The sequence below is a fragment of the Brugia malayi genome (genome assembly GCF_000002995.4).
Source record: "Brugia malayi strain FR3 genome assembly, contig: Bm_v4_Chr2_contig_001, whole genome shotgun sequence".
In the NCBI taxonomy this organism is placed as follows: Eukaryota; Metazoa; Nematoda; class Chromadorea; order Rhabditida; family Onchocercidae; genus Brugia; species Brugia malayi.
Genome location: NW_025062476.1, coordinates 8,841,368 through 8,869,047, shown reverse-complemented (window position 1 = coordinate 8,869,047; position 27,680 = coordinate 8,841,368). Strand labels below are relative to the sequence as shown.

The 27,680-nt window shown below is 31.4% G+C and overlaps 4 protein-coding genes and 1 non-coding gene across 6 annotated transcripts; 3 read left to right on the top strand and 2 right to left on the bottom strand.

Annotated features, from left to right (window-relative positions):
• Positions 1–1,040: 1,040 nt before the first annotated feature.
• Bma-mrp-7 (Uncharacterized protein) lies at positions 1,041–8,703 on the top strand (the record flags this gene model as incomplete). Its single annotated transcript, XM_043078969.1, has 22 exons — positions 1,041–1,076; positions 1,189–1,374; positions 1,591–1,716; positions 1,823–1,963; positions 2,163–2,294; positions 2,708–2,891; positions 3,075–3,144; positions 3,211–3,339; positions 3,640–3,817; positions 3,971–4,102; positions 4,344–4,466; positions 4,638–4,841; positions 5,202–5,348; positions 5,585–5,672; positions 5,840–6,004; positions 6,454–6,668; positions 6,772–6,906; positions 7,202–7,301; positions 7,478–7,636; positions 7,925–7,973; positions 8,181–8,343; positions 8,575–8,703. 22 exons carry the CDS (start codon positions 1,041–1,043, stop codon positions 8,701–8,703), a joined length of 2,991 nt encoding a protein of 996 aa, XP_042934903.1.
• A 183-nt stretch (positions 8,704–8,886) lies between these two features.
• On the top strand, positions 8,887–12,835 carry Bm17525 (Uncharacterized protein; the record flags this gene model as incomplete). Its single annotated transcript, XM_043078968.1, has 11 exons — positions 8,887–8,947; positions 9,216–9,370; positions 9,686–9,841; positions 9,935–10,054; positions 10,537–10,752; positions 10,974–11,075; positions 11,258–11,432; positions 11,538–11,668; positions 11,841–11,967; positions 12,293–12,527; positions 12,721–12,835. The coding sequence occupies 11 exons, from the start codon at positions 8,887–8,889 to the stop codon at positions 12,833–12,835; spliced, it is 1,593 nt and encodes a 530-aa protein (XP_042934902.1).
• A 1,103-nt stretch (positions 12,836–13,938) lies between these two features.
• On the bottom strand, positions 13,939–19,307 carry Bm10058 (Uncharacterized protein; the record flags this gene model as incomplete). Of its 2 annotated transcripts, none has more annotated exons than XM_043078966.1 (11): positions 13,939–14,049; positions 14,253–14,393; positions 15,137–15,250; positions 15,360–15,611; positions 16,090–16,645; positions 16,850–16,998; positions 17,098–17,220; positions 17,565–17,715; positions 18,004–18,084; positions 18,474–18,577; positions 19,185–19,307. In XM_043078966.1, 11 exons carry the CDS (start codon positions 19,305–19,307, stop codon positions 13,939–13,941), a joined length of 1,905 nt encoding a protein of 634 aa, XP_042934900.1. The 2 variants fall into 2 exon arrangements, with proteins under 2 accessions (XP_042934900.1, XP_042934901.1); XM_043078967.1 differs by having other exon boundaries at positions 16,850–16,983.
• Positions 19,308–20,447: 1,140 nt separating this feature from the next.
• Bma-mir-5869 lies at positions 20,448–20,550 on the top strand. The gene has a single exon (XR_006228141.1). It is a non-coding gene; the product is annotated as a pre-microRNA Bma-mir-5869 (primary transcript).
• A 1,171-nt stretch (positions 20,551–21,721) lies between these two features.
• Positions 21,722–22,198, bottom strand: Bm17524 (Uncharacterized protein; the record flags this gene model as incomplete). The annotated part of the gene is made up of 2 exons (XM_043078965.1): positions 21,722–21,745; positions 21,998–22,198. The coding sequence occupies 2 exons, from the start codon at positions 22,196–22,198 to the stop codon at positions 21,722–21,724; spliced, it is 225 nt and encodes a 74-aa protein (XP_042934899.1).
• Positions 22,199–27,680: the final 5,482 nt, after the last annotated feature.

Sequence of the window (27,680 nt, the reverse complement as noted above, 5' to 3'; positions counted from 1 at the left end):
TTTTGATGTTTTAATCTCTTTGATGCTTGACAACATCAGAAACGATAATTCATTTACCATTGATAGTTGTCACATGCAGTCACATTGCATTCCATTCCTATCAACAATAAGCACATTACATAGCAGATTGTAAACAATGACTCAGACAGACTACATTAGAAGATATCACAGATTGATTGCTGCTTTGAATATTCACAAGGTATAATCTAAACGAATTTATTAGTTTGTTGGTTAGCCCGTTTATTTAATACGACAATATGTTTTGTTTGCATACAAAAACCAAAATTTATATTAGCAAAATGTCCACTGATCATCCCCAGGTCATTTTGATTAATATTTACTTGGTGGTTGATCTTCTAACAATGACTCCTGAACAAGTCCTCAACATTGCGAACACTGATATTGTAATCACTACGTTAGCTCTTATCAGTACTATCACTATTTGTATACAAAGTATTTTAAATCAAAAATAAATCGTCGTTCCTGTCCATTCTCAATTGTAAAATGGATGAATTTTGTGATGTTCGCTATGATATTTTTATTTATCACCGACATGCTACTTTCAATGTCAACGATAAAATAACTTAGTGAACAAATTGGGCTGTTAGTTATGGTTGTGTGTGTCAAAACAACAAACTTGAATCATTGATTTTTTTTTTTTGTAATCATTACTCAGTATGAATGCCAATAATGAACTTGATTAATTAAGGGTTTCTCATATAATTTAAGCTCTATTAATTTTAAATAACATCCAAATGAATTGAAATTTTCGACACTTCATTTATTTATGATAAGTCGTTCATCTGGAAGTGTATTCCTCACAAAGGTTTCACAAAACTTTTTATAAACAATAAATTATTTATCCTTTCCTTAAATAACTTTCCTCTTCACATCTATTTTTTATTCCAGACAATCTGCTGTGCTTTCCTATTTGTAAAATATTTAGCAGTATTGAATACATCTGATTCTTCTTGAATATGTAATCAAATTATTTCAGTTTTCTGTTGCAGTGAATTGATAAAAATCTTATCAACATAGCTATGATATTAATTGACACGTTGCGTACATATTGCAACGTTAGTCCTTTTTCAATTACTTTTCAATTTTTTTTAAATTCTTCAGCAATTCACTATTAGCATATGCATGAATTCGACTAATGCTGTAGTGGACTGCACTGCTAAATTCTAGGAAAGTTTGAATGAAACTGTAAGAGATGACTTTGGATGTCTTCGAGTTACTGTTCTACCTGTTCTACCGTGCATATTCTTCTGGCTCTTACTGCCAGTCTTTTGCGCACAGATTTGTCGAATACGACTAAATGGAGGAATGCGTTCTCAACCGCTGCCATGGACTGCACTGTTGATTACTAAAACTGTAACTTTTCATATATTTTTGTAAAAGAGCAGTGACATCAATTGAATATTGAAATATACTATAAGAAACGAACCGGAAAGTTGGACTGGCCTGAATGATGAACGGAACAGATTAGAATAATGATTACAGCAGCAAAGTTATGTTGTGAAATTGGTTGAATAACCTTTTAAGAAGCAGTAGAGAATATCAAATTAATCATATATCAAAACATTTTAGGTATTAATGATATGCTTATTAGCAAGCGCATTTGCAAGGCTTGTCATTAACCTGCATAATAATGAAAGAGGTGTAAATATATTGCTTACTGATTTGCTCTATCCAGCTATTATTACAATTACTATGGTCAGTTTAATAATATATTGAAAATTGAATAGCCTAAATCAATTGAGTATTCTGTCATACTAAATCCTGTTAAAATGAGATAAACAGTTCAAATCTTCTGTTTCAGTTGGGCTTATTTTGTTGTGTTTTAACGGCACGAAAAAATGGAATGATCACTTCTGGGATAATACATATTACTTTGATACTCTTCGTACTGTGTGACTTTCCGGAATATTTCTTTGAATGGCAAGAAATTAGCAGTTTTATGGTTTGCATTTTTTGCAAAAAATTTAGAAATTTTTAACTTTAGCTAAGAGTTCAGTAACTAAGTGCACAGAAAGTGATAAAAAATTATCAATTTGTGATTGTCATATGAACATGCAAATCGATAGATGAGATGTAGAGTAGGCTTCGAATACAAAATTATATTTGACTAAGTTAAGTTATCCGTAGTGGTTATTTTTCAGTCAATGCAAAACATAGATAAAGCTCGTTTTCTCGTCTGTCACTTGTGGTATCCATTTGTTACCTTTCAAGCCTTCTTGTTTTCATTTGCCGATTATCGAGCGCCATTCTTGACGAAAGCAAGAAAGCAACTGGTATTCTTTTTTACAATATAAAAAAAAATTCAGGAGATAATAATAATTTGAACGTATTTTCCTCATAATTAACCAGAATTTTCGGATCTTCAATTTTTGTTCAGTTAGTTATAAAATAAAAAACCATTTTGTGTTCGCATTCGCGAACACAAAAAAAGTTAGCCATATCAATGTTCCGCAATTACATTCTCTAAAAGCAATGAAAATTTCAAACTTTATCACTAAATTTTTGAGGAATCAAAAAATTGAATCAACTATTACAATTCTGATAAGCCATGATATAATCAAAAATAGGAATTTACATTTTGTATTACAATAGATTGCGGTCTGTATTCCAAGAAATTGAAAAATTTTTTCTTATCTGAATGTGCAAAACAATAACATCACTAATATTCAGAGTAGAATTCTTCCAGAATTTGTCACCTGAACTGTATAGCTCATTCCTGAATCGTTTGTCACTCTGGTGGTTTACAACAATTCAGTTGCTTGGTGCTCGAAAAACATTGGTTACTAATGATTTATATCAACTCAATGAGGGTAGCACTGCTGAATATTTATCTACCAAATGGGAAGAACTGTGGAATCCTGCTATTGAGGGTTTGTGACAACCGTATGAATTAAATACGATTTAAAAAAAAAAAAGAATCGAAATAATCAGCTATTTGAAAACGTAAAAGCTAACATATATTTAAATTTTTTTTTTAAGTCTTAAAGAAAGTTTTTTCAAATGTTAATATAACTTTTCTTTTTGTTTATTTATATGTATTAAATTTGTTTCAGATTATCGTAGAAGACAGAAAATTTATGAAAGTACATCGCAAAACGACAACACTTCTAAATGCTCTAAAAAGTTTGGCCTTAATCTTAAAAAATTAAGTTTGGGTCTGTATAATTTCAATTAAACAATTCTTTTCAGAGAAAACAGACCGGAACCACCATCAGTCGTGTGGCGATTATTTCTAATGTTTCGTTTTGAAATTTTATCAGCAACAGCTATTAAAATCCTATCTGATATGATGCAACTTGCTAATCCATTTTTTCTCAAGTATGCAGTTTTTGATAACTCACAGGAATTTCGAGAACTTATTCCTGAAATCAATTTTTTCCCTTAAACTTAATCAGACAAATTATGTATGGAAAAGATTGAAATGATGACTACTTTAAATAAGGGTCTTTTTTGATCATTTTGAGATTCCTTGTGAAATATTAAGGATAGCTTGAGATAATCCATTTTCAACTTTCTACACTTACCTGGTACTATCTTACCAATTTCTTAAAATCGTAATTTTTGAATTAAATTAATCTTCTCTGCAACAACGATCCAAAAGGCTTCACTATTTTGCAGCTTATTGCTAAATTACATTTCAACTAAGGATCGTATCTTCATGGAAGGCATTACCTATGCAGTGGCAATGTTTGTATGCGTTGAACTTCGCTCATTTCTCCTCAATTACTACTTTTACCTGATGATGCGAGTGGGTACCAAAATTCAGTCCACATTAATTGCTGCTATTTATCGGAAGGTTTATCTCACTCGGATTTATTGCGACATTTAAAATGATACTCTAAATTTTAGATTTTAGACTATAAAACTCTGACTAAACTATTTCTAGTATTAAAGGATAAAGATTTTATGTCAATTCTATACATCTTGTTGTTAATATATCAAATTGAAGACTTTGAGGCTGTCGAATTCAGCCCGAAGAGCTAGGACAGTGGGTGAGATTGTGAATTTAATGGCAATTGATGTGGAGAGCTTTCAATCTATTACAGCACACGTACAGCAATTCTGGTCATCTCCATTTCAGGTTTGTTGTAATTTTGATTATTTTCTAATTTAAATCATTGTAATTTAGCAACACAATAACATCTTTTGATAATTTTGGTTACATTTTTAGTAACATTCAAATTCTTTGCTTACTTTCAGACTAGTCCTTTTCTCATTAGTTTGGCTCTTAATAATTTGGACACATTTTATCTATTTAAGCTTCTTAAATCTTGTCATCTACATCTGTTCGCCTAAAATTTCAACATAAACAGTATTTGCAGATTATGCTTGTCTTAATATATCATTTCTTTACCATTGGAGCATCAGCTGCTTGTGACATTATTGTCATGACTCTGTTCTTGCCATTAAATATTATTACTTCAATTATTGTCAAAAAATGGCAGGTTTATTCGTTTCATTTCTCATTTTTTTTGCCTCCAAAAAGTTTCATCTTTGATGTCACAAATTTTCATTTGTTTGTTTCAGAAATAGGTGCATGACTTACTTTTCATTATTTTTTCCTTTTTTTAAGTTTTCGAATTTTCCTCAGAATTTTTCTTTATTTTACATTTCAGACCGAACAAATGAATTTGAAAGATCAACGATTGAAAATTTGTAATGAAATATTGAATGGTATAAAAGTAATCAAAATGTATTCGTGGGAACCACCAATGGAAAAAGCTGTTGAGAGAATTAGAAGCAAAGAGCTCTATTTGATTCGGAAAATGGGTCTAACTAGGGCTCTCATCGATACTTTTAACACTTCTTCACCATTCTTTGTGAGTTTCCTTTTGGTTCATAACTTCTGAATTAACAATATGATGTTAAAATGTAGTGAGTCTTTGCTTTGGTAATTTCATTGAGAGTTGAGCTTTAATAACAATTAGACTTTTGAAGAATATTCAGTGTTGATTTAAGACAAAGATAAAGAAAGTTTTTCAAATTGAATTACCGAAGAAAGTACTATAATATTTGTAATAATCATCTGAACCGGACATTTTTGTGTACTATAAGATTTTGTATGATCTATTATAGATCTCCCTAGTTAACTTTTTACTATCAAAAGAACTTCCCTAATCTGATGGTCTAAAAAATTTTGTCACTATTGCATGTTTTCCGAGAAAAAGCCATAATTTCAGGTAGCGGTGTTAACATTTGCAACATACACATTGTCAAGTTCCACTCATATCCTTACACCACAAATTGCTTTTGTTTCATTAACTCTTTTTAATCAGCTACGTTCACCAATGGCAATGATCGCATATCTGATGAAACAGGCAGTAGAGGTATACCTAATTCGATTTCAGTTTCCTTTACATTATTTAGTCGTAGGATCGGAACTCGAAATTCTCAGTCATCAAATAAAATAATATTTTTAACTCGAAATTCTCAGTCATCAAATAAAATAATATTTTTAATACCTTAACTTCACAAATTAGTGTTATAAATAATATTTCCCTAAATATTGGAAAGGAATAAATATATTATTTTATTTTCAAAACAGATAACTCAATTATTTCAGGCAGCAGTAGCGAATAAACGGATTAAAAGTTTTTTGGTGGCAGATGAACTAAATCCATTAACTATTGATCTCATCACTGATCAATTTGGTTTCTTATTTTTTTATATTTATCCTATGAAAAGCGAATGAAAAGACACAGTTTGAAGAAATCATTTAATTCAAAATAACATTTCAATAATAATAACACGTATTGTAATAACGTGGTAGAAGTTGATGGATGCTTCAATTTCAGCTTCTTTAATTGAATTAATTTAGGTGGCAGAAATGCAGTGGAAATTCGAGATGCTTGTTTGAGTTGGAATGTTAGAGGACTGGAAACTGTATTAGAAATCGATTATTTAACGATACCAAAGAGATCTCTAATTGCAGTGGTTGGCAGAGTTGGAAGCGGCAAAAGTTCTCTTCTTAGTGCCATTCTAGGTAATTCATGCTTATTTTGAGATAGCTATTTCAAGTTTTTGTGATGTTTTTCTTTTTTAAAAAAAAAAAAAAAAACTTCTCGTAAGTATAAAATCTCAATTAGTTATAAAATCAATTACATCATTTGTTGATAACAAAGCCAAGCATTCATGCTAAGAGAGATTCGCAATTTTTCAACTCAAAATTTTGCAGCTATTTTATTTCACAATTTCAATGCGCTTTTGTTAAATATTGTCTAAAGAAATAATGTTTATAAGTACAAATTCTTTCTTGGAGAGTGTCAGATTTGTGTCATAAAGGAGCGACAGAATCTTTCAAATTGAAGAAGAAAGTGGTAATGAAAAAATCATTTTAGAAAGTGAAAAAATCATTTTATCATTTTAAACTCATATGTGAAATATTTGAAGCCAACAGCGATCAACCTGAATCATTTGATAGCATTGTTTCAGGTGAGATGGAGAAATTGAAAGGTTGCATTGGTGTGTCTGGCCAGATAGCCATTGTTAGCCAAGAACCGTGGATTCAGAATTCAAATCTTCGAGATAATGTATTATTTGGAAAACAGTTTAATCAAAAGTACTACGATAAAATTGTGGAAGCCTGTGCTTTAGTGAAAGACTTAGCAATTTTACCAAACGGCGATGCTACTGAAATTGGTGAAAAAGTAAGTAAATTGAAATATTATTTTTAAATGGAAAACTGGAAATTGTCGGTCGAGAATTTGTTAAAATTCCTTGCTTCTCTTGACTCCAACTGTTAATTTTTAGGGTATCAATTTATCCGGTGGTCAGAAAGCTCGAGTTGCTCTTGCTCGGGCGGTTTATCAAAACCGTGATAATTACCTGTTGGACGACCCACTATCAGCAGTAGACAGCCATGTTGGAAAACATATTTTTGAAAAGGTGATTTTCGGTTTATTTGCTCTTTTGTTTAATAGGAATATAAGATAATTAAGGATTTTTAAGCTATTTTCAATTGGAAAGAAATATGTCAACTGATAACATTCTACCTGTCCTTCAGGTGTCTGTTTTTTATACGAAAAAATTTTCAGCCATAATAATGGAATAATGAAATAGGGAAGAGAAAAAGGAATATGTAGAAGGTACACAGTATCAGTTCAACTTTGTGACATTGAATTTATTTAGTAATTCAATCACTCTGTACTCAGTTGATTGGATCTTCTATTCCTATTTATAGGTAATTGGTCATAATGGATTACTGCGACATAAGACAAGAATTTTGGTAACAAATAATTTGGTACATCTGAATAAAGTTGATATTATTGCTTATATGCAAGGTTCATTTTAAATTTGTGATAATATTATTGTTTGATGAAAAAGGAAAATTAGTAGTAACTAATTTTATTTTCTTTACCTCAAAAAATTTATGTCTTACTTTAAAATATTTTAAAAGAATAGAATAGAAGTTCAAATGGAAATAATGAAGTGAAAATGGCTTAATTGCATTTTACAGATGGTAAGTTAGCAGCATTTGGTCCATATAAACAATTACTCGAGCAATCCGAGAATTTCTTAAAATTTATTGAAGCATGCAGGAGTGAAAATGAAAAAGAACAAGAATTGGAAAGTGAAAGTGCAACGAGTAATTTGGATGACAGTTCACACTCGAACAGTATTTATTTACAATTTTTATGAATAGAATGCGAAATTCTATCGAATATTTTAACATTCCAAAATCATTTCCTCTTTCCCCGAAGTATGATTTCTACTTCCAACACTGCGTACTCGTACGTCAAGTCTTGCCCTTCGTGATTCCTATCTGAAAGAAGTCTGCAATGTAGAATGTTCGCTAATATCATTATATGAAGCAAAAGTCCCATTTTCAATTGACTGGAAATTAAAATTCCCATTTTCAAATGAAAATTAAAAAAACCAATGAAAAGAAACAATTTCATTGTAGAATACGAGGAATCTGAATCTGAGGATGTTAATAAGGAAAGTACCGCCAGGTTTGATTACTATGTTTCATTACTTTTTCAGTCTAAATATAAAAAGTATTTTGTGTTCGATTGTAAATTCGATACATTTTCAAAATATCAATATCATCGGAAGACTTGCAACAAAAGTTCTATTTGTACTCATTCTATTCAAAATTAGGTGCAAGGATGAAGGGGAAGATTGAAGGATTAAAGATGAGGTTTTTTCTTTTTTTCAAGACGAATTTCGACTCTCTCAGTATTGGATCAAGGATCGTCACGCATTTCCCATCATCCTTCCATAGCGGAATCGCTTTTTGAATCTTCGATTGATCCGATGAGTAGTGGTGAGAAGGGAAAAGTAGGAAAGATGACTGAAGTTGAGAAAGTGAAAGTTGGCAGGGTAAGTTTCTTTTGAGATACTTCTGATGAAGTGTATTAAGTGCCTGAAATTTTAGCATTTAACTAGGTTTGCACGTCATTACTCTAATGTAACTGAAAATTGAAGTAACTGCAAATAAGTAATTGGGAACATTAATAAAGACACTTCTGGACTGTTTCTCTTGCTTTGTGTGCTTTGTGAGAGTAGCCAATTGTTAGCCTGGAGTAAACGATGAGAAAAAAATCGTTTAAGGTCAAATTTGATGTTTACAAGCAGTACGTTCGATCGGCAACTGTTTCAACGTCACTTCTCTTTTTTTCTCTTTTCTTGTCTTATGGATTGTTTCAGATGGGACGTGGATTATGGCTATCTGAATGGTAGGGAAATTATACAAGATTTCTTGCTAGAATACTTATATAGAGAACAGTTAGAAAATAACTACTATTGAAGCAAGTTAATCATCAATTTACTACCTAATTTCGTAATTTCATCTCAGTGTTTTATTTTGCAAAATTACAATTTTTTTGGTCAAATGTAAATGAAACGACGTTAAATGGTTCGGCGATGAAGCAACTTTCTCTTGGAATACGTCTTGGCATATATGTTACTCTTGGCTTCATTGAAGGTTTGTCCAGACAAACTGTGACTTTACTAGGAAATTGTTGTCATTTTCTGACTTTCTTCCCGATTTCACAGCTACTAACATTTACTTTTTTAATCGAAAATAAACTAGAAGAATAATAAAAGAAGACAATTCACTCTATTATGGTGGAGAAAACAGATCCATCGAGTTTATCCATAAAAACGGTGATTTAGCGCAGTTTAGCATGAGTGCTTTATTTATTGGGATTTGTTGATGATGAAATCAAACACTAATTATATGCTTTTCCAAGGCTTATGTTTCTTTGGTGCGGTGGTATTTTTGGTGATAAGCGGCCTTCGAGCATCAGAAAATCTCCATACTCCTTTATTACACCGTTTGTTGCGTTCATCAATGTCATTCTTTGATACAACACCTATCGGACGTATTTTAAATAGGCTTGGCAAGGTTCACTTCCTTTTAAACTTCATTTTATGTTGCCGCCAGGTTTGAGTCAAATTTATTAATCGGACTTGTCTTTTTCTTTGATTGGTCGGGTATGACAGAAATTGGATGAATTTCATTGAGATTAAATTGTCATAGTTTTGTATAGTTTTTTCCCATCATTTTTTTTTTTTCAATATTTGTTCTCTCACTATTATTTTCCAAAGAAAAAAGTTATATCTGAGAAATTCAAGACGATTTCCATAACAGTCAGAGATGGAAGATCTAAATAACTAAAGTTAATCTGTCACTTTCTTTTTAGCTTTCAATTTTCTGCAGGATATCGATGTGATTGATCAGTCACTGCCAATAAGTTTTCGCTACTTCATTTACTGCATTGAAAACGTTACGACCATATTAATTATAATAATTATATCGACACCTATTTTTGTCGTTACTATTATACCTCTTGCACTTTTCTATTATTTTTCTCTGGTAATTTATTATATTCTCACAGACATTTACTTTGGTAGTAATCTTTTGAATAAAAATTCCTGACAATTTCAATTTAATTACCAGCACTTACAGCATTTCTACCTTCCAACTTCGCGGCAGATGAAACGATTAGAAAGTATCAATCGTTCGCCAATTTATCAACATTTCGAAAAAACAGTTCGTGGACTTATGTATATAAGAGCTTTTGAAAAGGTAAGGTAAAGAATATATTTGTGTAATTAAAATCAAAGGATTAGAATAATCATCAGTAAGGTTTTTCAGGATTGCTTCCATTCATCTTCATTACTGACTGTCCACTTCCATTGCTTTTGTGAATCGATTGATCGATTATGCTAATTTATCTATGATATTATTGGATTTTTTTTCTTAAGATTTATTTCTTGTAGCATCATACTCTAATTAGAACATTATCCTCACTTAACTTTTTCGTGTTGTTTTTCTTTGTTACTATATTTTTATGAAGATAAGATTATATTTATGGTATTAGTTATTTAATATGCGATTTGATGACGTTGCTTTGATTTTTGTCAACAGTACTGTCTTTGATTTTGATGTCTAATTTGATGATTCACTTCTCACTTAGCTCTTTTTTTGACTTTTGAAATTAGTTTTGACATAATCGCTATTAAGATTGTTTTGAACTGCTTCCATATACGATCACTAATACAGTACAGGTGCAAGAATTCTGCAAGTTAATGGAAACACACATTGATTGTTTCATGCGTTGTAAATATTCTAATATTTTATCGAATCGCTGGTTAGCAGTACGATTGGAGTTTATCGGGAATTGTGTCGTACTTTGTGCAGCGTTGTTTGCAGTTCTCTCGCAGCATTGGGGAGCTGCATTGAGTGCCGGAATTGCAGGACTTAGTGTTAGCTACGCTCTAAATGTAAAGCTTTTTTTTTAACTAAAACATATTTCATTAATACATTTAAAGGTTAGCATTAATTTTTATTATTTTGAAATCCGACACTTTTCCAATTTTAAAATGAAAAACATCGCTAACAATGCAATAATTTGTATACTTTGTCGAAGAAATTCCTACGAATCTTTAAACGACAATTAGTACTGTCTGTCATAACATTGCATTCCATAGTGCATTCATTGCAGATTACGGAAGCGCTAAATTTTGCTGTACGATATATCAGTGAATTGGAAATGAATATAGTAGCTGTTGAACGCATAAAAGAATATGCCGAGATAGCAACCGAAGTTTGCATTTATCGAAGAATTTTCTGTTATTGTTTAATTTCTAATTTGAATTAACATAGCTTTAAAATAAGCTATGTACATATACTACTTTAAAATATAGCTAATATATTAATATAGCTTTTTCATGCTTTAAGATATTGTATGTGTTTTTGTAACTTTGCAAATATTGAGAAAATTTTTAGGCAGAATGGAGAGTCGATCACTTCAAGCCAGAGAAAGATTGGCCTTCAAAAGGACAGATATTATTAAAAAACTATTCAACGCAGTATAATCCCAACCTTGATTTGGTTTTACGTCAGTTGAATGCTTCCATTGCGCCAGCTGAAAAAATTGGCGTTGTTGGTCGTACAGGCGCAGGCATGCCTTCCATATAAATTTAACAATTTTTTCCAATTCACTTGGTCTATCTAATGTATTCACATTCTGCACATAAAATTAATTCCTTGTAATCTTAAAGTTTAGGTAAAAGTTCCTTAACATTAGCATTGTTCCGAATTATTGAACCCATCCAAGGTGCAATTATTATTGATGGCGTCGATATTTCACTTATAGGCTTGCATGACCTTCGCTCGAATCTTACAATCATTCCACAGGTCATTATCTTTTCAAGAATTGAAAGTTGAGTAAAAGTTACGAGGTAATTTCACTAAGTGAAATTATCATAGCTTATTTATTTTGACCTTTTCATAAAAAAACAATTTGTTTTTGTGATTTCTTTAAATGAATTTAACTTCTGCTGCTCCACTATACAAGTCATAGTTTCAGGATCCCGTCCTATTTTCGGAAACACTCCGATTTAATTTGGATCCATCTCAGGTCTATTCTGATCAGGAAATATGGGCATCTTTGGAGTTGGCTCATTTGAAAACATTTGTATCAAGTCTTCCTGGAGGCTAGTTATTAAAAATTTTGCGATAACATTTATTAGTCCGTAAAATAATATTTATATTAATAGTGAGTTTGTGAGATTAAAAATGGTTCGTTCATTTTACTTCTTAATCGTTTTTATGCAATGCTGGAAAAATGTAATGAATTATCTGAAAATTTTCATCTTTGAAAGAAAATATTTGAAAGCATTGTTTTAGTTAGTTTTAAATTTTCCCAAAATTTACTTACTTTAAAACTTATGAGAAATACTTGTAGTTCAGAACTTCATTATATTTTGAAAGATACATACCTTTCCCAGTTATCTTATTCATATTAAACTTGCTTTGCAGGTTTGCAGTATCAGATCAGCGAGGGAGGCGAGAATATTAGTATTGGACAACGACAACTCATTTGTTTGACTCGTGCACTTCTTCGCAAGAGCAAAGTCATAATCTTAGATGAAGCTACAGCTGCTGTAGATTTAGCAACTGATTTATTAATTCAGGAAACAGTTCGTCGTGAATTCCATAGCTCAACTGTTCTAACCATTGCACATCGTTTGAATACCATAATCGATTGCGACAGGTAATTGAACAAATAAGTAAAGATCTAAAGTTTTGTCATTATTATTTATTTTTTGCCCTGATCTCTCACGTTCTATATTCTGCTTTTGTAATTTTTGCTTCTCATAAAGTCTTTTAAAAAGCTTTTTAGTAGTGGCGAAAAGTATCAAATACACAAATTCCATCTTACAATCAGTATGTTTTTCTTCTTTCAGAATAATAGTCCTTGAAAATGGCTTAATTCGAGAATTTGATTCACCACAGAATTTACTCGCCAGTCGCTCTTCAATCTTTTTCTCCATGGCATGTGATGCTCAAATTGTCTCTTAAAATTTACTTCCACATAAATGATACTTTTATATTGCTGATATTATTTCAAATTTGTGACTTTCTTCAAAACGTTATGGCCTGCACTACTTGTCATCATCAGCTAACTGATGAAATATTGCTTAAAAGGGAATTTTCATACAACAGAAATGTATACTCCTCGTAGACGTATTGTGCACTTTAATGGCCTTCCACTTTTTCCAGCGGTTTATTTGAATTCCTTTTACGGGAAACATCGTTTTACTTGAGTTTGATTGAGAGTGTACTTATTTATTTGACTTTGATAAGTATTACTTTTACTGCGTTAATTTGAATTTGAGACTATATAAGTCACTGAGCTGCAGTAGTTCTTATTACTTTAATAAGTTCTTATTACTTAATAATATATGTCTTATATGTCACATCTCGAAATTGTCTTGCTTTCGGATGACCTTTCAAATAAAAGGAAAATTGCACAGTGACCGTCCGTTATTATTAATAGGAATTATATTTGGAATGAACAAGACATATGAAGTTTTCACCGCTGGACATATAGATTTGCCTTAAAATGAAAGAAATTAATAAATTGAGGAGAAAAATTAATTTGTAATTGGAAATAATTCATTTATATGGGATTTACTGGAACAGAAGGGCAGAATGAAACTCAGAGAGTTATCATGGATTATTTTTGTTTAATTCTGTACTTGCAAATGAGCCTTTCCACAGACTTAAGAGGAAAACAAGCTTTGAAGACTTTTTGTCGAAATAGAAAGACTGCAATAGAGTAATGAGAAGTAATGAGAGGAGAGTAAAACAAAAATCATTCAAGATAACCTCGACATGCACAATATATAATACGACAACTCCATAAAAGAACGCTGAGAATTATAGTGCTCAGAAATACTCTCTAAAGTAAGCTTAGTAATATGCTATGGTACTTCTAACTAGGAATGAAAGACTTCACAGTTAGCTGTTCGCCGACCACAAAATCAGAGCAAGTGAATTTATTTTGAACGAAATGATAATTTAGCAAAATCGTGGAAAAAGAATTGAAAATAATAAAATGTAAAAGAGTAATATTTCATCGGGCCATTCGCCCTTCTCGGTTATTGCTAATATTTATGTATTTATTTAGTGAAACTTTCATCCACACTAGCAGACTGTGGCGGAGGATCATCAACTTGAAATAGCATTGGATTTGATAATGCGAGATTGATATCATTCATTGGTCCCGACTGCTGAAATATCTTCCGAAATGGGAAATTAGCAACACAGAAAGGATTTTAAAAAGGCTATTTTTTTAAAAAGGATAAATTTTGATTTTAAAATGGGTAATTCATTTCTCTGCTACTAATATTGAGCCAAATTTCCAATTCCATTATGAATCTATCACTCTTCGCAGTGTTAACCCAGTTCTTTTATTTAGAAATGTTCTGCAAACCTCCATAACCGTTTCCTTATTCAGGTCATCATCAATCATTGTCAAACCATTACTACCACCACTTAAGCCAGTCTCAATGCGATGCATCGGTAGTTGTAGTCGTTCTTGATGCAATAAATGAGACTGCTCTTGGTTATCATTCTGGAAATAAACATAAGATCAGCACTTGCACTCATCAACAGTTGTTATACAGTAAACCCTTCTTCACCAATAGATAAAAACCTCTTCACCAACCTTTATGCTATTACTATATGTGATAATCGACAGTGCCTCCTCAGTATCAGTGTTGTACCATTACTTACTGACCGAAATATTCTTTTCAGAAATACGTTGTTATGTAAATCTGTTGTAAATCACCTCATATTAAAGATCAACTCATGTTGTAAAGACAACCCAAATGAACTCAATTTGTAAAGAACCTTAGAGTCGATAATCAAGTTTATGAACAATATTCGACATACTGTAAAGGAATCTTTGTGTTTGACTGCATAAGTCAATTTATTTGTAAGAGATCCTCTGGAAACAATCTTCCACTATACAAAAGGAGCTGAGTTCGGTTACTGTTTATTACTCATCGTCGTTTCTTCATCATCATCTTCAGATATTGATTCTTTTGTTCACCTCTACACGATATTCGCTAATATTTGTCTTATAACGTCATTCAGCAAAGTCTTTTCACAACTATTCGTCTGTGCCGATCAACATTGAAGAAAATTCATCGTTAAGTAAAGGAATTCAAATAAACAATACTACCTGGGATTTCGATACAAGTGCCTAGGGTAACTATCACCTGTTGCACTGCAAAAAATTGGTATATTTAGATTTTGCTGAAAAGTTTCGTCTCGTAAAAGTTGTGAGATGGAATATCGTTAAACAATATTTACCGGCTTATTAAGAAATTGCTGCATCATTTGTGGTTCTTGCTTCTGTTGCTGAGTTTGGGGCAGAGGTTTAACTTGATGTTGTTGAACCGTTTGACTTTGCAGCGAATCCGTTATCTACAGAACAAGAAGCTAAGATTCCGTGCAATTCTTGCAAGCGCTTAAATAATTTCAAAAGGTAATTGTTACAATTTCTTGACCTTAAACAGAACTAAGAAACAGGTACCCCAGATTGCTGCTGATTAAGAATTTGATCTTCGGTGTGTTGTGGCAGCACAGGTCCTGTCACTTCAACTGATTGGCTAACAACAGTATTTGCAATCGGCTGATGCTGTAAGCGCTGGTTATTGATGTACCACTGATTGAAGTATCGCATCCACTGATCATTTGCATTGTTATTGTAAACATAACTGTTAGCGCTATCACTTGGTAAAACAGCCTGAGTCATTCGTCCATCCAAATTATCTATTATATTCGTCTGAAAAACAATCTGTCATTTGCTACCATTCTTCTTTCTTTTCTCTTTCTCTACCAATATTTACATACAATTTGAAAAAAAAAAATAGTGAAAGTGTTTTCCATATGCCTAAAAATATGTTTAAAAACATTTCGTTTAAGTTTTAATTACAAGAAATATCGCAGCATCAGTAATTTCCTAGATGATAGTTATATAACTGCCACCTATTAGATGAGACAATCAATGAATGACTTGTCTGGACTACCTGCTTAGTGTACGGTTGGAAAGGACTGTTGAAACCATTTCAAAGAAAAAATCAATTACTATTACTATTGCGTCATCCATAAGAGACATAAACGCGTGGTTCAGAAAATTTTAAATAGTAAATTTATTAGAAAGTAACAATTTCATTAATTCATTCACTCTGAATGCTCAATTTTTGTTTATGCTACCTAAAGTCTTATAAGGCAATTATTCATGAATGTTAGGAATGAGTTACTCTCTGAATATTCCAATCATTATTGTTCTGATATTGGTTCTGATTCATGCTTGGTAGCCAAGTTTGAGGATACTGAGACCAAAGCTGCTGCTCTCCTTGTCCTTGTCCTTGCCATCCTCCTTGCGCCCACTGACTGCCTGCTCCACTCTGAATACTACTTTGCCATTTACCTGCCATATGAGCATTATCCTGCCACTGGTTAGAAGTACTTTCCCATGCGGGCAAAGAATTCTGTCGCACTACAGGTGTGATGGACATATGATCGTTTAACCATTGAACACTCTGCCATTGAGCAACTTTTTCGTTACTATTTTTGTGATAGGGAGGAACAGGCCACTGCCAATTAATCCAGCGTTGTTGTTTGCTCATTTGCTGGGCCAAGTCAAACAGATGAGGTTGCAATGAATTGCTCCAAGCTATATTATTGTTATTATCCCAAACAGTAGGTAACAGCTGTAACTGCTGTGGTTGCAAAAATGGTCCTAGTATAAGCATCGGTCCACCCTTAACCGTATCATCCTGCTGCGATCCAAAAAATTGAATTCCTGAAGCCTGGCTGAAAAATATCAAGCTTTAATTTTCACTGGCTTTAATTTAGTGCTTCTAAAACTTCAACATTCTTATTTATTATTACTATTGTTACTATTATTAATTATTACTCTTTTATTGTTATTATTCACTACGTAGGATAAAATAATTTTAGATACGGCTTCATTTCACATTACTAAAATAGTATTTAGTTTAAAGTCTTCATCCCTACCTTTCATCGTTGTCACCCGTATTCAAGCGTAAGAGGTCAGACAACAGAATTGAACGGATAGGTGTCATAAAATCAATTAGTTGCGGTGCGTTAATTACTGGCTGGAGTTGACTTTCTTCTAATCCGTCGAGTAACTGTAATGGCTTTACCTAAACGGTTTCAGTAATTTAAATTCCTTAGTTAAGTTCATATGAAGTTTTAATTACATCTTAAATCAAATGTGAAACGGAAGTGTAATTAACATCCACCTGTTTCGGTTCGAAGGAATCCATTTGCAGCATCTTCACCTGCATGACGCCTTCAATGCCAGATTTTTCGGCTTGTTCCTTGATTTTTGGAATAATTTTGCGCAAGAAGTCAAGACGAGAATCCTAAATACTGTATCTGATAAATTTCTAAATTATCATTCTTGTTGATCTCTCAACGATATTTTGTCATTTCTAGCGACTGTCGTACTGGGGAGATAAACTTGTTGAAGTCGATAATAGGTGCCAATAATCACATGCAGTTTCGCAGTGAATTGAACGGTACACTTTGCACTGTAAGCCTAAGGCTCTCTTTTCATAATTGTGCAATATTAGTAGCAAAAGTCAAGCCGGTCAGGAATCACGGCATATTTCGTGACATTTTCTGTTCTTATAATTAAGATGAAAAAGCGAAACGCGCTTGGTTTTACTTGTCTGACTTCCCAAAAAAAAAAAAAAAAAGAACTTACGACAATTTGTGTAGCTGATGAGCCCAACTCCAGACGCTGTGATGTTAATGTGGTGGGTGCCACCTGTCTGTTTGTTTGAGATTGTTCTGCCTGCATTGCTAGTGCCACTGGTGGTGCTGCACTGTTTGAACTTTCAAAAAATCTTGAAGATCTACAAAACGAAAACTGTACCTTACTACATTTGCTATGCGCTTGATCTTACTCGCCTGACCTCCCAGAGCGTTTAAGTTGGACATTTTTTGATTGACTTGAATAAACCTATTTATTAAATTCATAAATTGTATTATTTTATATTTCTATAGCAATAATGTCAAAAAAATATGTGGAAGGAACCATTTATTGTTTGTAAAATTTTTCAGCATTGAGATCATTCACAGATCTCTCTAATTTTTTGTATGATGGCATGGCATTATATTACTCTATTTTATAAAACCGTTACCGCTGTGGATAAAATGATTGAATTATACGAGCACTCATACAGTCGTCGCATCCCATTCCTATTCGATGTTTCAATTCAAACCTAAATTTAAAAATTTCTCGAGACGAAAGAATTTCAGTTAGGAATGAGATAAAAAACTTGGAGTATGAAGATAAAAGTAATTTAAGTAAATACTAAAGTGAAAGTCTTTTTTTTTCAATTACAACTATTAATAATTCTTGTAAATTATCAAATGAAGTGAATTTTCAAAAGGTTTAGTTTGATATTATATGTTTCTAAAATATCGGAAATCTGATTTCAAACTTCCAAAAATAATCCTTAAGCGGTTTTTAAACGACAAAAATGTCTTTAGTTCATTAATACCAAGGAAAGAATATCAGATATTAGTCTTTTCCTTTAATTTCTAGAAATCTATTACGATTGCTTTTGATATATTCCTCATTGTGCATAATAAGAGAAAGAAAAATTACCATGGTAGTCCCAAATCATCAGGTATTCTATAGTACACCAATTTGCTGACGATAATTGCAAACAAAAAGATAAAGAACAGCATTCCCAAACACATCACATAATTCTAAAATTTCTCGTTTAAGTTTCAAATATTATCAATGAGAATTAACATGGAAATTAATTAATTAATAAAAGGATATTTTAACAGTTCCAGCTTTTAAAACAATTGTGAAACAACAAGTCTAAATCTAGTGAGCTTATTTTAGATCTCTTTCTTTTTATCTCGCATTATAGTTCTCGAGTTAGATTTTTTTTATTGTCACATAGGAACTCGTTCCCTGAATGACCGCATAATGCTGTAAAATGACCTTCACATCCTGTGACCGTAATAAAATGACTTATATCTCATGATCTTAGCAAAATAATGTAATGTGTTGTGCTACATTCCGTCTGTTTTGCAGGAATGCAAATGATTGAATTCAAAGGAAAATTTTTTCTTGAGAAGCACAGATAAAATGGATAAATAATCGAAAAGGCACAAATCATTACATACAGTATTAAACAAATGTTTCTGGCACTTATTGAGATTAACCTATTTTTCCAATACCACTTTCATCTTTCTATTTATACAAAATTATTTCCACACTTTACCCTTTACTTCTTCTCAATCACAAACATCTCGCATATCAATGCATCTGAAGGTTCCTATAAAATCTCATGAAATCGCTCACTTTATATGAAGTTCGCTTCTTTTCCAGTGTAATAATGGGTGTTGAAGCCACGGTAACTCCATCGGAAGATACTGGATCTTTGATCGGTGGTTTTTCGTCCATACCAACTGTAAATATTTTCATTTTTCGTGCCTGCAAATCCAGTAAGACGAAATTCACTTGTTTCTGTCCCTCGAAGAGGCGCGTAATTAATCTGATTAATAACTCGGAAATGGAAAACAAAGCTAGAAAACAAGAAACGCCAAATTTCTCTTATTTTAAGATCGTTATAAAAGTATACCAGAATTCAAATTTGCAGGAGAGATTAAAAGTTGTGTAATCTCAAAGGTTTAGAAAATTATTGCAATACTTGTTTGAATGGCATAAAACCTGGTGAGTATGTTTTCAATGACTGAATCAAATTTTAAACTTAAATTTGAATAATCTAAGTAGACGACCATCAATTTGAAAACATTCTAGAAAATTTATCTAGAAAGCAGAATCAAAAAATAATTTATTAAATTAGGTTAGATATAAGCAATTCCGTTATTTTCTAAGTGCAAATGGAAACACATTTTAAAAAGTTGCCGAATTCGAGCCATGCACAACAACATAGAACACAAAAGATGCGCGGTCTAAAAGTGAGTGCAGATATTCTCCACTGTAAGATATATCTGCCACATCCTTAATATGCAGGTCATCGGGGTTATAAAACATAATACGAAAAGATAAAACTGTAAGGAAACATGTGAAATACTCGTGATGATAAGTGGTAAGACATTCAACAGAATTATGCGATTGTAAATATCATTATGATTATGTATTACCGAATAATTAGCCGAAGAAACCGAGCCGTTTAATTTGTCATCATTCAACTTTTATACCTCATTACTTATTGCTTTTCGTTCTTCCACGAATTCTTCATTTATTTGTCACTCAAATCAAATAAAGCTGGTAATCATAACCAGAAATGTACTAAATGAATTAAAAAGACTTTCCCAGTCGTCGCACATGACTGGCGAAAGAAAATTATGTCATCATCACTCGACAGATGTAGTGCATCGGATGACAGATGAGCGTTGGTGATTCCAGAACAGAAGCGTTCAATCATTAAGAATTCAATCTTTTCACTCTTGGAATCACTATCCTCCTTATTACTTGTTACTTGTTCCATTAATGAGAGCCATAATCAAAGTCAACCTTAAGGCCAGATATGAAAAAGAATCAATCATACTAAAGTATATTATCCAAACAAATACACAGCACAGCAAAACAGTTTTCGTGTTTTGAGGTGAAAGAAGAGGCGATGAAGTGGAGGGACGTGGAGCGGTGAAAAAACTAGTTTCCGCTCCTCTTCTTCATCCTCCTAATTCACTGTCATCCCAGCTGTACTCTCCACTTCCAGACCTTTCACCCCTACTTATCGATCATTCTCCATTCCACAATGATGCCAACGATCTAATCCTTTGCCAGGAACTGATCGGTATTTATTCATTGTTTCATCTCATCATATTTCACCATCATTCTGTATGCATTGGTGACAATAAAGAATTATTGGCAGGATTTTAGTTTTGGTGGAGAAGGGAATGACAGTTTCTCTGCCGATCGAATCAGTGATTCATCGTCAAGTTAGTACAGTACTACTCATATCATAATTGTTGTTACCTTCTTTCTCTTTAAAAAATTGTTTACTTGTTTGTTTTACAATTTAACTCAATTTTTTCTTAACTTTCTGAAATGAATTGCAAGAATAAATAATTGCAACACTATATTTCAACAATTCAACGAGTACTGATGATTTATGGCGATACTGCAACTACAATTAAAATGTGAACAAGCGAGGTAGCATATATTTTGTTGAAGATTGAATTCCATGCAAAATACCGAAAAGAATAATTCGAAAAATTCCTAAAAAGAGGACAGATATGCTTAAGTGGAGGACGATTTCGATACAGCTGAAAGTTTACTTTGTACTATTGCACAGTGATAAAATTAAAATAAGCGATTATCTTCTTTTTAGGTTATCTCAAAGGAAATGAGTTGAAAAAATCCCGCAATTTGCGAAATATTCGACAAACAAAATTTTACTTGAACTCAATTTATGAAAGTTACAAAAGTTATCCTTATTTAGGTTTGTGACAACTTGTCTACTGCTACAATTTTATGATTTTAAATACTCTTGCTCTAATTTCTAACTCTGAGATATAATTATAACGGACGAAATATGTCAGACAAGGATGAGAAGTAGGATTCCTGAAGAATGCATTTCCGCATGTATAAATCCTAAAACAACATTATTTTTCAAAAACGTAACTAATCAAGAATAATTGAGGTCGAAAAATGTAATTGTCACATAAGCACTTCGTGAACTAATAAAACATAAGATGCTCTAATTAAATGGGTTAATTATTAATCCATCTAATACCTTCTCAGTGCAATAATGTCCTTTTTTTTCTGAGAAATCTAAAAAAAATACTCTATCAGGTCGTATAGGCATTCAGATGGTCTGAAATCAAAATACATCCATTTTCTCGAACAAAAAAGAGGACATTATGTCTTCAGTTGTTGTCCTTGGTATTTGTCTGAAAAAAGATAGTTGCGACATTTCTATACGACGTGTTTTTTTCTTGGTTCAGTAACTAATATGCAATATTTATTTGTTGACTGTTGCCTTTTCAGCACAATGAACGGAAGAAATGGAAATTACTTATTAGTTTTTCAAAAAAAAAACTTTTTTCTTTGAAATAAAAATTTTTCGAAATTCAAATGATGCCGAAATTCACTAAAACATTAATCATTTCCACTAATGGATGAAATAATGAAAAGGTTCATACATGGGAAGGATGCGAAATATAGCATTGTTCAGATGAAAGACTCAGTCCAGTGATAAATGATGATGATGATAATTTCGCATAGGTTTGGATAATTGCAAAAATATTGATGTTTTGCAGAAGTGATGATATGCTAATGATAGGGTCTATATAATGATAACAATGACAGCTAAAGGATTTCTGGTAACGCTGTTGACAAAACATTTCGTTATCTCGATAATGATATCATCATATCAAGAAAAACAGAGATATTTAAACTTTTCTAAACAGTTATATTTTGATTTTAATTGTTAACGCATGTTCTTTTTGTTTATTATTAAAAAGTCAGTAATGGGAAATGTCTTGATTTTTCATTCTCAGCGCCAATGTTCAGTTTTTTTTTTTTTTTTTTTTTGATAAGATAGCTCAATTCGGGATCGAAATTTTATAATAAATCCAGTAATTCTTTTTCTTTTTTGTCAGTGAATAATATGTGCTAAAGAATTTTATTTTTTATAAAAGAAATGAGAACTTTAATTTTTTGAGAGATTTTTTCAAAATTTTCGAAGGAGTAGTTTTGAACTGAAACTAAGCAATCTTTGACTTTGTCATATTTATGGATGAAATTAATATGAATTTGTTTGTTCTTTTGTTGGGACAGTGGAAGGAACGAAAAAATTGAGTAGTGACTCAGAATGGAAAGAAAATTCCTGCACTTTACTATTGTTATGCACTGTTAGAGTGCTTTGATTCTGCTCGAAACACATAAAGAATGTTTAAAATTTATTATAATTTACAATAAACGCTTTGTGATTCTGACCCAAATGTCGTCCGTCCGATCTTTACCTTTGATAGAGAAGAATATGGGAATTCTTAGGTTGCATCTATGATCCATTTCTGTTTAATCCTTAAATGATTCTTGTAAAATAGCCAAAGACGTTTTGCAGTAATTATTTATGAATGAACAAATCTGAGCTCTACATGTGCATTATTTTGAAGGATACCTCATTACTATCAAAATAGTAATATCATGAGAAAATAAATAGCAATGGAAAATTGTAGTTTCTGGAACAAACACAGGTAACAAACAAATAATTTAGAACCAAAGATATTGTGAGGAATTGGAAATTTTATGAATTTTTTATTACTCTGTCCTAAAGATAATAAAATGTTTTTGTTATTTTTTTTAAAGACAACTGGAATATTGTTGGAATATTCCTGAATATTGTTGTCCGTCGTCTTTTTGTGTTTGCTTCGCCTCACAATTATAATCATAACAGGTAGACAAGTCACAATGGACCATTAGATGACCACTAGTTATCAGTGGTATTGAACTATAGTCCTTCTCTTAAAGAAATCATTATTTGTAAACTCATAAATTCAAAGGTAACCGACTTAAATAAGCCCATAATCGAATTAGTGGCAAATTGTGTATAAATAAATAACTTTATAGAAAGGGAGGAAGAGAGAGAGAGTATAAAAAGGAAGTTAAATCAGTGTACAGGTAGGTAGATGATGGGTGTTTAAATACAAAACAATCTTCACAGAGAGTTGGGTGATGGTAAGTTGCCCATCTTCTTGTAACACATTCCCAACAATTCGGTGCTCACATTTGTTTGCTGAATTAATAATCATCAAAGGTTCGGAGAAAGTAAAAGGAGGCGCAGTTTCAACAAAAATGAATAGTTAGTTTCAGCGAGAATAAAAGCTGCAAGAGAATGGGAGCAGAAAACGATAGCTTTTTCATAGAAACACAGTGAAATTATCAAACATTCAGACATAAATTATTTTTTAAAATACCAAAATACGCACAGTCTGTTTTAAGGGAATTTCGTTCTGAATATTGTTGCGTGAAAAAATATTTTAGGCCACTAAACATGTGCTAGAAGTAATACATATTTTTAGCTTTCGAATCGGTATGACCAAATCAATGAAAAAACAGTACTGTCTCTTTTTTGATAGCCTATTAAAAGAGTAACGTAATTCGATGTCAAACACCAAAGCAATTTTTATTTTATCATAGAAATGACAAGAAATATTAATAGTTTATTTCTACAAATGATGTCGAAATGCTGAAATTTAATGAATTTTAGGATTTTTAAATGACTATAAGGAAAGAAATGTTGGCGCAATAATGTTGAAATTTAAAGAGTTATTTCTGAAAAAATTTTTTCATTTTTTGATGTAAAATTATTTTTTGGAAGGTAATAAAAAAATAATTCTTGATAACATTATGTACTATTAAGTAAACATCAGAAATTTCAACAAACAAAAGATGTGCGAAAATTGTTTCCAGTAAAACGAACTAATAAGGAAGCGTAATGCTAATTAAAGTGGATAAATGATTTGATGTGAACTTCTTGTTGAAATTAGTGTTATTGCCTTCCACAAAAATTCCTTATGATCAGCAGAAGCATTGTACTGAATACCTGCATCCAATAACTACACTAATTTAACTTAAAAACTTTAATTATTATATAGCTAATATGTATACGGTGGTTCTTCGATGATGCCAAAGAAGAAAGTTGCAATCATTAAATTTCTGGTTATTATTCCTGTAGCGGAAAGTTAAGAAATTAATATGAAATTGTTTGAAATTAGGGATAAGCTTTAAGAGAAATTAAAATCAAATATTTCCTTTAAATGCACAAAAATTTATTTGGATAATCTTAAGATTTTTAAAAATATGAATTTAGGAACAAATATTTCTTAATATTTTGGTAATGGTATGTGGAAAAATTGATTCGATGTTATGATGAAGACTGATGAAAGTTTACTAATATTATTTGGCGTTTAAACAAACATTGAACGGTATTCAAAAAAATCTTTCTCACTTTAAATTTATTTCTTCTGAAAAGTGAGGAAATATTTTTCTCGAACGAATATCATCATATAAATTGTTACTAACTTCCTCTAAACGATTTAATTTTTCCAAAGAATTAATCTCATTATTTTTATTCTTCCTCCTTTTTTGTCCCATTTCATATGATCTTTTACTTGCATAAGTTATTTCTTATTAACGAATGCTATATTCTTTTCTAAACATTAGATTATTTGTTCATTACAAACATTATTACATTATCTATACATTAACATTATCTGTTCTATCAGTACACTAACTCTAATCAAAATTATGTTTATTTATTAATCTTCATTTTGGAGACAGATGAGATATTTGAAAAGATCAAATTATCATATTTTTTTCTATTCTCTGTAAAATGAAAGATAGATTACAGATGTACATCAAAATTATAGAGAGAATGATATAATCGTGTCATATAATACTGTAAAAATACTGATACTTTGAAATGTCAGAAAAAAGTAAGTCATTGAATTACGTAGAAAGTTATGAAAAGTATCAAAAGAAAGGTAATACGAGAATTCTCTGTACCATATGTTTAATGTTATTATAGTACACTGTGATTGGAAGAGTTCATGCAAAAGGAATATAAAATAAATAAAAGTATAACTAAAATTTTTGACTATCAAAACACTTCTCGGAATGATCCACTTTACTGACACATTGGATTAAAGCCGATGAATCGAAATGATTACATTCATAGTAGCAACTATGTGGTTCTTTGTATATTGCCTACTATTATGGAAGTCTATTTCAACCTCAACTGAATCCGGTTGCCGGATATGGAAGTATGATTGAGCAAATCAAAACGAACTGCTTTGGATATCAAAACACTAATGGAGTGGGCTAGTTGGTCACTATCGTCCTCTGCATCCACTGTCCATTATCCATCAATAAACAACAAATGACCCAGTATGCAGGACACACCTCTCGTATCGATGCTCATCTTTCCTTGTCAATTATAAATTATATTTCCAGTTAATACAGGAAGTAGATAGCATTATGTGTTAACTAAGTCCATAATGAAAATAAATGCCTTGCAAAACACTGATCAATTTTAAACATAAATTGAATAGGAAACAGAAAACCATCTACTGATAGCTATTAATAACTTATGGTTATTTTAATTCATAATTACAAAAGAAAACATTATAGAAAATGTTAAAATGAACTGAGTTAAAAGTGGAAAGTAATTTGCAGGTGGGAAAATTGGTCAAGGCAAAAATCTATAAAAGATAAGAAATGATGAATAGCTTGAAGGACAGTACGGTAATAACTTATGGTTATTTTAATTCATAATTACGAAAAAAAAGTACAATTTGAATTAATAAAACAAAAATCGCAATATAAAGGAAAATATAAACGCAAACTTAGGATAACGATATGCAATAATATCAAACAAAATAGCGATCATTTGCGATCTTATCTCTTCGCCTTCATGTTCCAATTTGTTCCTATGAAATAACAATGACAGTAATGGCTGTGTATTATGAATGATAAGTAATAAAAGAAATGAATAAAATACCTATCTAATTTAAATTCATTCCTCTTTCCTTATTTGAGCATAAAATTCAATAATAACAACAATTAAATATTTCATTACTTTTCAGAAAATTTTACTTTTTAAAAATTTTTTGCCAAGTTTGTAAAAGAGGAATGAAGGATTATGAGTCATTGTGCTTGATGAAAGATCCTTGATAATTCCTTCAAAATGATAGGAACAGCAGATGACGAGAAGTCAGATAGCTAAAAAGGATTTTTCTGGAAACAGAATAAATCATTTTGGTTGGCAATGATGTAAATAATCAGAAATTATAGCTAAAACGACAACGTTGAGAATAGCAACAATGAATAGGTAATCAACGTGAACTTTCAACTTTATTTGTTTGTGAACAAAAATTTTAATTATTATTACTCTAAACGCAGAAAATATACTGAAATTTTCGTATTTCGTTCCTAATCCGCTATCCTAATTATACCATAAAAATAAATAATAAGTACTACTTGTAAGATTCAAGATGCCAATTTAGTTGTTGGCATTTGCAATTTATTGCTCTAAAAACCGTCGCCAAATTTTTTCGTCTTTTTTTTTTTTTGAAATAATTTCTTTTTTAATTGTTTTTGACATAAATTCACAGCTTATTTAATAAAGATGGATGGATGATTCGTGTTACATATTTTGAAATTATCTAATTTTATGGCAATGTATTGCCAGACAATTAGATAATAAATTACTTGAAAACAACGTTTCATAATTCGTGACTTGGAATACAAATGACTACAATTTCTTAGAAACTGCGAAATACGTGATGGACTAATACAATATATTATCAATTGGTCTTTAACATAATTGAGAAGTTAATTGTTTGCTCTATTAGTACTCTCTCAGCTGTTATTTGTGTTAAATCTTTTTCAAAAAATTTTCTAAAAATTCTGAACAGCCACAAATAAATCGAAAATATAATTAAAGAAGCGAGCAAAAGTGATAACTGATCAAATGAGCTGCCTATGTGAAATTGTAGATAACTGTGTCAAATGTTTTTCCAACACTGCATGGCATCAACTTTATGATCCTAATACTAGATTTTCCTGCCTTAAATGATTTCAATTTTTTTGATACTAAGAAAAATAATTTAAAATCAGTTTACTTAAATTACACTAACTATTTCAGACCTTATACTTCCCTAAAATTCTTTCTCATTATTTAAGTTATTGAAATATCCTCTTCTTAGCTGACGAGGCATAAATACAGGACATTCATGTGATGTAGGTCGTTGACTCACATATCTCTTCATAAAACTATCTACATTTTTGGGATGAATGGAAAGATGATGTTGAATGGTACGT